The sequence below is a fragment of the Chiloscyllium punctatum genome, chromosome 5 (genome assembly GCF_047496795.1).
Source record: "Chiloscyllium punctatum isolate Juve2018m chromosome 5, sChiPun1.3, whole genome shotgun sequence".
NCBI classification, from domain to species: domain Eukaryota; kingdom Metazoa; phylum Chordata; class Chondrichthyes; order Orectolobiformes; family Hemiscylliidae; genus Chiloscyllium; species Chiloscyllium punctatum.
In genome coordinates, this window is record NC_092743.1 from 107312240 (window position 1) to 107324398 (window position 12159).

Consider the following 12159-nt stretch of genomic DNA (forward strand, 5'->3'; position numbering starts at 1 on the left):
TGGATATTTTGGTGCTGGGGATCGGAAACTGGGACATCAGTTAGATAGCAGTGTAGTACCTTTCTAAATTCCAGGCTCTGTTCCAGGTCTGGGATCAATACTTGGCAGAAGATGATTCAACCTTCAAACTGAGACATGAGTTGCCAACCCTCCAGGATTGCCCTGGAGACTCCACACATTGAGGTTTGAAGAGGTAGACATGGCTGGCATTAGAGATAGGTTTTATTATCACGGGTACTCAAGTACAGGAGTGCAATAAAAAGTGTAGCAAGTCTCCATTCTCCAGTGCCATCAGAATTAGAACCGGAAGAGCTTTCAAAGCGCTTATGTGTTTATTTTTACATTTTCTTTGACTACAGAATTAGTGACCTTGTCCCATATGAAAATGTGTGGGCAGTGCTAAGGATGAAAGTGGAGGACAAAGCGATTTCTCCATTTACACTGAAATTACACTTGACTTTGGGTAAACCTGTCAAGTTGAGGGGTCGGATACCTATAGGAACTGTCAAAGTCTCTATTCATAAACTTTGTCTGAAAAAATGCTCTGATTGAAGTGATTTTGAAAAAGGTATACCTAATATTTCAGGAAACTGTACAGGGCCATTAGAATTGTCTGTATTCAACCAGAATGTTCTTTGTTTCAGGACAATGCAGATTTCAACTACATTGACGTCTGGTCCTCACGTTACACATGGGGAGGTGACACACCTCCTGAGGCAGGCTCACTTGTCGTTATCACCAGAGGGCAGACTATACTCCTGGACCAAAGTACCCCTGTCCTGAAGATGCTTGTCATTCAAGGTAATTGCACTAAAACCTCATTAAGGAATCAGAGTATCACTGCACAGCCCAGGGAGCAAGGTCTGATACTGAGAAAGACTGTGCTACACAATGCATTAGCACATTGGACTCACCTTTACACCTCAAGTTAATGAAATGGTTACACCACAGAAACAGGCCATTTGGCCTATCATTTCTGTTGGATTGAAGTCTCCATTCTCATCCATTTGTGAAGGTCCTATGCAAAAAGTGTAATGAGCAGTCCAAATGTAAAGAACCCAAAGACATCCAGAAGGAAGCTGCAGATAATTGAACTCACGGGTTTGTTTTGTTCTGTTCTGTTAGAACTGAGATAGTTGGTTTTATTTTTAACTGCCCTTAAATATCCTCTGCTTTGTACTGAACTCTACAAGGTGGAAATGTTGGAAGGCCCCACATGGGGAATGGGGTGTGCATAAGGGGAAATGCGGAAGACGTTAAACCACGTTTTCGTACTAGAAATGGAAGCAATGTCCATGTGGATATTTTAATCAACATTTTCAGACATGTTATGACAAACCTCTGGAATAAGTGAGACTTGAACCAGACTCTTCTGGCCCAGAGTTAGGAGCATTACCACTGTGGCATTCCCCACCCCACCCCCACCCCCGCTCACCAGCCATGAACATTGCCTGCAGCTGTGCTATTACCTGAGACAACTTAACTTTTTTTTAAGAGTGAATGTTGAACCTGTGTCTAACCAACAGCTGTCTGCAGGATATTGAAGGGAGAGGATTCTCAATCAGATGCAGGATGCAGCCGGAGAGCTCCTGTTCATCCTGGCTTCATATGTATGGTTGTAGGCTTGCCTTTGTGTTATCAGTCACAGGAAACCGAGAGTGAGAGAACGTAGGGCTCCAAACTCACTCTCCACTTTGCACTTTCAACATGTGGTGATGAATCAAAGCACTAGTCCTGTGCTTACCTGTAGATTTGTATCTCCAAGAGTGACTGTAGTGATATGTGGTGTACAGACCAGAAGCTAGTCATAGATGTAAAGAGACCTACAGTACCAATAAATGCTCTTCAGCCTACTGCGTCCACGCTGGTCACAAACAACCACCTATTCCTACTTTCCAGCAGTTGATCCATAGCCTTATAGGATAGAAATCCCTACAGGGAGGAAGCAGGCCATTCAGTCCATTGAGTCCACATTGATGCTCCAAAGAACATCCCACCCAGACCCACTGCATTTCCCAAGGATTAACCCACTGAATCAGCACATCTCTACTCATTATGGGCAATTTAACATGGCCAATCCAGCATCACCTGCACATCTTTGAACTGTGGAAGGAAACAAAACCACCCAGAGGATATCCATACAGACATGGGGAGAATGTGCAAACTCCACACAGACAGTCACCCGAGGATGGATTCGAACCTGGGTCCCTGGTGCTGTGAGACAGCAGTGCTAAATGCTGAGCCACCATGCCACCCTTCTTCCAGCCTCGTGTTTGTATACTAAGGAAAACAACCTCAGTCTACCTAATCTCTCTTCATAACTGAAACTCTCCAGCCCAGGAAACATCCTGGTAAATCTCTTCTGCACCCTCTCCAGTGTTATCACAGCTGTCCTCTCATATGGATTTCAGAACAGCACACAATTCTCCAGCTGTGGCCTAGCTAGTGTTTTTTACATTTCCAGTATAATCTTCTTGCTTTGAACTCTATGACCTGTTCAAAGTTTGTGAGAAGATTTGTAGCTCAGGTGCTCATTGTTGTGGTTCTGTTTGCCGAGGTGGGAATTTGTGTTGCAGACAATTTGTCCCCTGTCTAGGTGACATCCTCAGTGCTTGGGAGCCTCCTGTGAAGCGCTTCTGTGTTGTTTCCTCCGGCATTTATAGTGGTTTGTCTCTGCCGCTTCCGGTTGTCAGTTCCAGCTGCCCGTTGCAGTGGCCGATATATTGGGTCCAGGTCGATGTGTTTGTTGATAGAATCTGTGGATGAGTGCCATGCCTCTAGGAATTCCCTGGCTGTTCTCTGTTTGGCTTGTCCTATAATAGTAGTGTTGTCCCAGTCGAACTCATGTTGCTTGTCATCTGTGTGTGTGGCTACTAAGGATAGCTGGTCGTGTTGTTTTGTGACTAGTTGGTGTTCATGGATACGGATTGTTAGCTGTCTTCCTGTTTGTCCGATGTAGTGCTTTGTGCAGTCCTTGCATGGGATTTTGTACACTACGTTGGTTTTGCACATGCTGGGTATCGGGTCCTTTGTCCTGGTGACTTGTTGTCTGAAAGTGGCTGTTGGTTTGTGTGCTCCACATCATGCCTCCTATTGCTCAGCCAATTCTGGATCCAGTTAAATATTACTTCCATATATGCACCTGGTCACTTTTTTTAAAAGATTCAATCAAGTGGTCAGACATGACATTCCCTTAACAAAACCACGCTAACTGTTTTAAATTAATCCCTGTCTCTCTGAGTGCAGATTAATTCTGTCCCTCAGAATTGTTTCCAATAGTTTCCCCATTACCCAGGTTAGAACTAACTGGCCTCCAATTTCTTGGGTTATCCCTTGCTCCCTTGAATAATGGTAGAAATGTTGGCTGTCCTCTAGTCCTTTGGCAACTGTTTGTGGCCAGAGAGAAATTGAAAACTTTTGCAAATGCCTTGCTATTTCCTCTCTTGCCTCATTCAACAACCTGGGATACCTAGTGTTTCCCATGAGTAGCACCAAAGAAGCACAGAGCTAGAAATTGCATTGACTTTACAGCACAGAAACAGACTATTGAGCTCAGCTCCTCTGTGCAGGGTTTTATGCTCCACACAAACCTCCTCCCACTCTCTCTTCATCTCATATCCTTCTAATCATTTCAATCTAATGTGTTTATCTAGCTATCCCTGAAAGTTATCAACACTATTTACCTCCTCCATGCCCTGTGATCATCAGTTCCTTATTCTCAGCATTCTCTGGGTAAATAAATTTCTCATGAATTCCCATTTGGAGCGACTATCTTTTTTAAAATGGGTCTCAATTATGGTCTCACCAACATGAGCAAAATTATCTTGATGCCCACCCATGATGATCTTAGAGACCTTCATCCAGTCAAATCTGAAGAAAATGACTCCAGCCTATGCATCCTTAACTGAATGGTATAAATTCTTCATTTTGGAATCATTACATTACAGAAATAGTCTGTTTGGCCCATGTCAAAGACCTAATCCATTTGTACCATGCCACTACTTTTTCCTAATAGCTCTGAAAATGGCAAAATGTTATGGAACAAAACATAACATAACAGGGAATGACATTCCGCAACCTTTAGGAACATCAGAACTAGCAAGAGCAGGAGTGAGTAATTCAACCTCTTCAGCAAGCTACTGCATTTAATACAATCATGGCGATCCCCATTTCATCATTTATTTCTCTTATCCTCTATTCTGTCCCAATCTTCCCTATTTTTATTCCAACCCTGAACCCAATATTTTGCAATAGTGTAAAATCAATCTCATTTTTACTTTTCTTTCACTTCCAAAGAGTCATATTGGGCACAAATCCTAACTTGGTTTTTCTCTCTCTACAGAGACTGCCAGACTTGCTGAATTTCTCCAGCATTTCCTGTAAGCACACTCAACGTTAAACAACAAACAACATTCCTTCTGTCCACAGGTGGAACCCTTGTGTTCGATGAAGCCGACATTGAGCTTCAAACAGAAAACATTCTCATCACAGATGGAGGAGTGTTCCAGGTAACAACACATAGAAGGTTGTTTCTGGGTACAAATTGGATAAGCTTACCATACACCATTTAAAAGAAATGTGAACAAGAATTTGGAAAAGAGTAACAACAAGATTGAAGAAAGGGGGTGGAGAACCAGATGATGGCCTTCTCTTGAGCTTTAGATTCTACGATACTTCATTGGTGAAAGAAACATATGCAGCATGAGAGTGATGTTGGTCTTCTGCCTCACTCAATTGTGGTATGTGCCATGGGGGTTAAGCACATGCTCAGGAGTCCCATTCTGGAAATGGTGGTCTCTTCCACATTAGCTACAGAGGAAGACAGTGGAATGAAAAGATACATCATCCTCTGGCCTCTGTTTTGTCTGGACTCTCTTCTTGGTCAGCTGACACTTCAGTTTCAGCTCACCTCTTCCAAGTAGTCCTTATTGGCCATGGCCATCAGCTAATGTTTTTGTGTTATCAGTTACCCCTGACTTTGCACCTGTACAAAAAGTTGCAAAAGGCTCAATAGGTTTCAACCCTACCCATCTAATGTGTCCTATTGGCTTTCTAGCCCAGTGTAAAGCCACACAACACAGGATTACTAGACAAATGAGATATTAACAAGGTGATACAAGATGCCCACCTGGTAATGAGGGTTATTTGTGGGTACAATGCTGAATCTCACATTAACAGTTTCATTAAGGAAGTGACTGAAGCTTTTGATTATTTTTAATTTTGCTGCATGTTTCTGGCCAGAGACAAAGGGATGTTAAGGATCTGAATCTCAGATGCATCATTTCCAGGATCAGATCCACATTCAGAGACCCCACTTGACTACAAATCAAAGGCAGCAACTGCTGATTCTATGTCTGTTCCAATCAGAGGCTAAACGTTCTGAGACTCAGAGCCATGAATGCCCCACACAGCCCTTCCTGTGAGGATTATTCCCAACAATAACCCTCACCTTCACTCCCCCCACCAAAAGCTGGGAATGATCATTTGCAATTCCAGCACAGAGGAAAAAGAAACAAATCTCATTTTCTGGGTGTTTCATAACACGATGGATGCTGAGGGTTGAAATTTGCTTTTATAGAAAAGGATATTGAAAGTTCTTGTTGATTAAACTAGCTTTCAACCATTTCCCAGATTGGAACAGAATCCGCCCCATTCAGGCACAAGGCAATAATCACACTGCATGGTCACCTTCGGGCAAAGGAATTGCCCCTGTATGGAGCCAAGACACTGGCTGTTCGAGAGGGAACCCTGGACCTTCATGGTAAGTCTTTGGGTGCAAATTGAAGTTCCCAAAATAAACATCAAAAGACAAAAACGTGCATTTATGTAGCATTTTTAAGAACATAAATACAAGCATAACTAGACCACTTGGCCCTTCAAACTTGCCCCACCATTCAATAAAGTCATGGGTAATCTTCCCCAGGCTTCAACTTCTCTCTCATGCCAGCTCCTCATTGCTCTCAGCTCCCCGATTACAGTATTTCAAAAATCTATCCAGCTCCTCTTGAAATACTTCCAGTGGTCTGGCCTCCACAGCTCCCTGGGGTACAGAATTCTAGGCATTCACTATCCTCTGGGAGAAGAAGTTCCTTCACATCCAGTTTTAAATAAGTGTGCTGTTATTCCTTCATTGGCTGAGGTTACCATGAACTAATCCCCTTCTCAAGCTCTTCCCTTCCTGAGGTTTGGTGACCCTCAGATTAAACCACTACCAAATGTCCGTCTCTAATGCAAGAAGCCCTATGGTCCTGAAGGTCTATGGTGACTTCAATTTACTTTGTTCTGTAATTATGCCCCCTAGTTTGAGATTTCCACTCCCCCCCCCACTAATGGAAACATCTTCTCAACATCTAACTTGTCAAGCTCCCTCAGAGCCTTTTCAATAAGATCACCCCTCATTCTTTTAACTGTTCTTCATCCAAGGCATCAGCTCATTGAATCACTTTTGAACTGCCACAATGCCAAAGTGCAGCCTCACCAATATCCTGTACAGTTTTAACCAGACTTCCCTGTTTTTAAACCCCAATCCCCTTTCCAAAAAGTTAAAATTCCATTTGATTGTCCAGCAAGATCTGTTTTGTTTCGATTTCCAGCACCAACAGTTCTTTGTTTTATTTTGTTTTACCACACTGATACTGCCTTTTTATTGACAAAGCTACCCCACCTTCATTTTCATTTTTGCCAGTTTTTGCAGCATGTTGAATAAATTTGAATCTGGGTTTGTGGTCTCAGTCACCATGCAATCCCATCTCTGTGACAGGTATAAAGTCATATTCATTTACTTGTATTTGTGCTATCAACTCATTCATCATGAACTAATTCCGTCCCTACCCCCACATTACCCCATTAATTAGCTGAAGACCCAGTCTATAACCCATTGGTAGGAGAGTCTAGGACCTGAGGGCACAGCCTTAGAGTAAAGACAAGACCTGTTAGAATGGAGACAAGGAGAAACATCTTCAGCCAGAGAGTGGTGAATCCATGGAAGTCACTGTCACAGAACGCTGTGGAGGCCAGGTCATTGAGTATATTTAAGACAGAAATAGATAGATTCTTGATTGTCAAAGTGATCAATGGTAATGGGGAAAATGTGAGAAACTTATAAGCCATGATTGAATGGCAGAGCAGAGTTGATGGGCTGAATAGCCTAATTTCTGCTCCTATGTCTTTCGTCTTAAGCAAATACAGCATGGTCAATTGTGTTTTTTCTTATGTTAATCTGATTACGTCTGCTAAAAAAAATGATCCGATCAAAATCACATTGCTTTTATGGAATCCTACTGTGTGTAAATTGGTTGCCACATTCCTTGCATTACAAAAGTAGCTGGAAGTACTTAATTGGCTATAAGGCATTTGGAACATCCTGAGCTTGTAAAGGTGCTACAGAAATGCAAGCCAATTTTTTTATCCATGTTGTAAGCTTACAATTGAAGAATTAAAAGGAATGGGGCTTTGTTGCATATGCAGCAAATTTTATTTCTATTTTGACAAGGCGCTGTTATTCTCTCCTGCTTAGGCCTTCCTGTTCCTGTAGTTTGGACTCATTTAGCTCAGACTGCCAAAGCAGGGTCCTCCAATCTCATTTTACAAAAAGCTGTGACGTGGAAACCAGGGGATAAGATCGTCATTGCATCAACCGGTGACAGGTATTTCTGGAACACTTGTGTTTAGGTAGCATGAGTTCAATTTTGTCTTTCATAGTTCAGAGGGTAGTAGTCTTGTTTCTGAATCTGAAGTTTGTACATCAAGTCCCCAATCGAGAGACTTAGACATAAAATCTAAGTTGGCATTTTAGAGATGTATACAGGGTGCGCTGTATCATCGGAAGTGCTGATTTTCTCATGCGCTCTTAACTCAAGGTCCCCTCTGCCTTTTCAAGTGGATATAAAAGATGCTATGGTCCTACTGTAAAGAAATATAAGGGAGCTCTCCCTGGAATTTGGGCAAACATGTATCTCTAAGCTAGCATTTCATACAAATAATTCTAAAGGCCATGTCTTTTTATTTTTCTTTCATTGTTTTGGGAACTAAAATGGGAAAAGAACTGTTTTAAACCAAAGACTATGCAAGGAGTGACTGTACTTGTAAAAATAAGGCATTTGAACTCATTGTGAATTGTGTTTGCACTTTTGCTTTGTTCAAGCACTTGTTGGGGGTTGGGACAGTGGCTTGGGGATGATCTATAAAATGCCACAGTCCTACTGGAGTGTGCAAAGCAAGCTATACCCAGAAATCGATTGCTGATTTTCTCTTACAATCAGTAGAAGTTATGGAGGCCAGGAGACATCAGCATGACAAAAAAGTCTGACTGCTTCTAAGGGAGATGAATGGAAAGTGTGTGAAACAATGCAGATTGCTCTCTCGCTTGGTTTCTCTCTCTCTGTTTGTCTGCAGAAAAATAACCAAAACCTGCAAGATAGCTAGCTAATCTCTCAGACCATGTATAGAATGTTGCCTCTAACCAGTGACTGAAAGACTGTACCATTAGTATGCCAACCACCCTGTATCTTCAACAAAGAACTGAAAGAATCTGGAAACAAGGAGGTTGGAGAACAGAAAGTCTTGTGAAAAAATCACAGGGAACACCTTATCAAATCCTATGGACTGGTGCTATTGAACTGTATTTCCCTATATATACTTATACGTCGACCATTTATGGTTTTATTTGCTGTCGTTGGAATTGATTTCTTCACAATAACTAATAGTTTATTGTTAAATACAGAAAATTCGTCAGTATTTTCAGCTAACTTGAGTTCATCAGATGGGAAAATTGTGAAATTTGAGTAAATTGGTAAAATGTTTAACTTTTGTGACAACCTGGGAGTAGACAGGTTTGAAAACGCAGTTTCCTGAGTGGGTCATGAAATAATCCAGTTATTTATTTCATTCAGGTTTGTGCGAGCTTCCTGAGGTAAAATTGGCTACCATATTTCCTATTTTTGGATTAGTGGTGCTGGAAGAGCACAGCAGTTCAGGCAGCATCCAAGTAGCTTCGAAATTGACATTTCGGGCAAAAGCCCTTCATCAGGAATAAAGGCAGTGAGCCTGAAGCGTGGAGAGATAAGCTGCGCTCTTCCAGCACCACTAATCCAGAATCTGGTTTCCAGCATCTGCAGTCATTGTTTTTACCTCTACCATATTTCCTATATTGCAACACTGAGTACACTTCCAAGATACTTCATTGAAAAGCATTTTGGCATAAGAAAACCAGAATAGGATTAGGCCATTCAGCCACTTGAGCCTGTTCTGCCATTCAGTGAGGTCCTGGCTGATCTGTGGTATAACCCCATATACCTGCCTTTGGCCTAAATCCCTCAATATCTTTGCTTAACAAAAAAAATCTTTCTCCAATTTAAAATTACCAACTGATCAGCATATATTGTGACATTGTATTCCCTCTGAGGTCAATATATCCTTCTTTAGATGTGGAAGAATCTGTTCACCATATTCAAAATGGGATCCAGGTGTGTTTTGTATAACTGTAGCATAACCTCTCACTCCATATTCCTGCCTTTGGCCCAGAATCCTCAATACTTTTGCATAACAAGCAAATTACCATTCTCAGACTTAAAATTACCAACTGATCAACATATACCACCATTGGTGGAAGAGAGTTCCAAATACCTACTTCCCTTTGTGTGGAGAAGTGCTTCCTCACATCTCTCCTGAAATATCTGACCCAAATTCTCAGACTAATAGCCCTATTTCTAGAACACCCAACTAGTGTAAATAGTTTACCTTTATCCTGTTTTTGCCTGTTAATATCTTGATGATTTGGATCAGATCAGACATTAATCTTCTAAATTCTAGAGGAAAAATACCTTATTTGAATAAGCTCTCCCTGTAACTTAAGCCCTGAAGTTCAGATAGCATCCTTGTAAACCTATGATGTACTCCTTCCAAGACCAATGTAGCCTTCCTAAAGCATGGTGCCCAGATCTAATCAAAGTACTCAAAATGAAATCAACTAGTGTTTTGTAAAATTGCAGCATAACTTCTGCATCCTTATACTCTGGATATAAAGACCAACATTCCATCAGCCATCTTAATTGTTTACCTGTCAAATTACATTTTAAAGATTTATGCACCTGAACCCCCAAGTCTCTTTGTTTTTGACTTCGTACCATCTAGAAAGTACCCTGATCTATTCTTTTTCGGTCCAAAATGGATAACCTCTCACCTGCATGCATTGAACTCTCAATTTTGCCTGTGCAATTATTCAAGCAATATCCCTTTATAATTTAATGCTATCTTCTACACTGCCTATAATGCCACCCAACATCTTATCAGAAAATTTGGACACATCATTTTCTATGCCATTATCCAAGTTGTGAATAAATAATGTGAAAAATTGAGGCGCAACACACATCCTTATGGAACGCCACTGGTCTCATCTGCCAAATTGAGTACTTACGCATTATCTCTATTTATTACTAAATCCAATATCGCTTGTCCTCTTGTTGCAACAAGGGCATATTGCTGTAGGAAATTATTCTGGACACACTCTCGAAATAGTGAGTTTTGAGAAGATTCGTAGCTCAGGTTGAGGTAGATTGCTCACTGAGCTGGAAGGTTCATTTTTCAGATGTTTCATCACCATACCAGGTAATATCTTCAGTGAGCTTCCGAATGAAGCACTGGTGGTGTAGCCCTCCACCTATTTATATGTTTGAGTTTCCTTGGGTTGGTGATGATGATTTCCTATGATGTCATTTCCTTTTCTTTTTCTCAGGGGGTGGTAAATAGGATCCAAGTTAATGTATGTGTTGATAGACGTTGGAATGCCATGCTTCTAGGAATTCTCGTGCATGTCTCTGTTTGGCTTGTCCTAAGATGGATGTGTTGTCCCAGTCAAAGTGGTGTTCTTCCTCATCTGTATGCAAAGATACTAGTGAGAGTCAGTCATGTCATTTTCTGGCTAATTGATGTTCATGTATCCTGGTGGCTAGTTTTCTGCCTGTTTGTCCAATGTAGTGTTTGATACAATTCTTGCAAGGTATTTTGTAGATGACATTAATTTTGCTTGTTGTTTGTATAGGGTCTTTCAAGTTCATCAGCTGCTGTTTAGTGTGTTGGTGGGTTTATGGGCTACCATGATGCCAAGGGGTCTGAGTAGTTTGGCAGTCATTTCCAAGATGTCTTTGATGTAGGGGAGAGTGGGTAGGGTTTCTGGACATGTTTTGTCTGCTTGTTTGAGTTTGTTGTTCAGAAATCGGCAGACTGTGTTCATTGGGTATCCATTCTTTTTGAATACACTGAATAGGTGATTTTCCTCTGCTCTGCATAGTTCCTCTGTGCTGCAGTGTGTGGTGGCTCATTGAAATAATGTTCTAATGCAGCTTCATTTATGGATGTTGGAATGATTACTTCTGAAAACAAACTTTCCAGCTCAGCGAGCAAATCTACATCCACACTCTCAAAATTCACTACCTTTCTGATAGATTGGAAAAGGCAAGCAAGCACCGATGTTAAAGTTCTTCCATTAATACTATTCTGGCTTTGCTCCCCTAATTTCTACATTTATACAATCTATCACTTCAGTGCTGCTGCCTGAGAGTCTGAATACAAAATTCTTTACAGTTTTAGATCCTTTGCTGTCGGTCAGTGCTACCCATACAATGTCCACGGAATGCTTTCTGCTCGTTATATCCTCCCTCACCACTGGAGTAATTTTGTTTCTAATCAGTAATGCTGATCTGCCATTTTTCTGCCGCTCTGCCATTTTTCCTATTCATCCTGTAAACCTTGAAACCTGGTACATTTACTTCCTGTGGGACCTGAAGTTGTGAAAGGCAGTATAAAAATGAAATTTTGCAGACTTTCAATACAATCTGAAAACACAGCAGTTGTGTTGAATTCAAATTTGTTACACAAGGTTAAGTTATCATATAATCCTAGAAGGTGGCCATAAAGCCTTTGAACCAATATCAGATTTTTCTAAGGGCAATCCAGTTAACCCTCTCTGACTCCATATCCCAGTAATTTTCCTTTCATGTGTTTTTATTCAATGACCTTCTGAAAGTTACTATTGAGGTTTTCAGGCAGCACATTTCACCTCAGAATACCTCGTGTATAGAGAAGGTTTCCTCATGTTACCTCCATGTTATTTTCCAGTCACCTTAAATCTGTCCAGAGTAATTGAAAACATTATTGCCAAGT

The 12159-nt window shown here is 41.1% G+C and overlaps 1 protein-coding gene across 1 annotated transcript in view; it reads left to right on the forward strand.

Annotated features, from left to right (window-relative positions):
- The window catches only part of LOC140476804 (fibrocystin-L-like), a 233128-nt gene that overhangs the window by 119637 nt on the left and 101332 nt on the right, over positions 1-12159 (forward strand). The window contains exons 43-46 of the mRNA XM_072569598.1: positions 645-801; positions 4429-4508; positions 5632-5761; positions 7517-7646. Of these exons, the coding sequence (XP_072425699.1) occupies positions 645-801; positions 4429-4508; positions 5632-5761; positions 7517-7646 (497 nt within the window). The remainder of the gene's footprint in view (positions 1-644; positions 802-4428; positions 4509-5631; positions 5762-7516; positions 7647-12159) is intronic.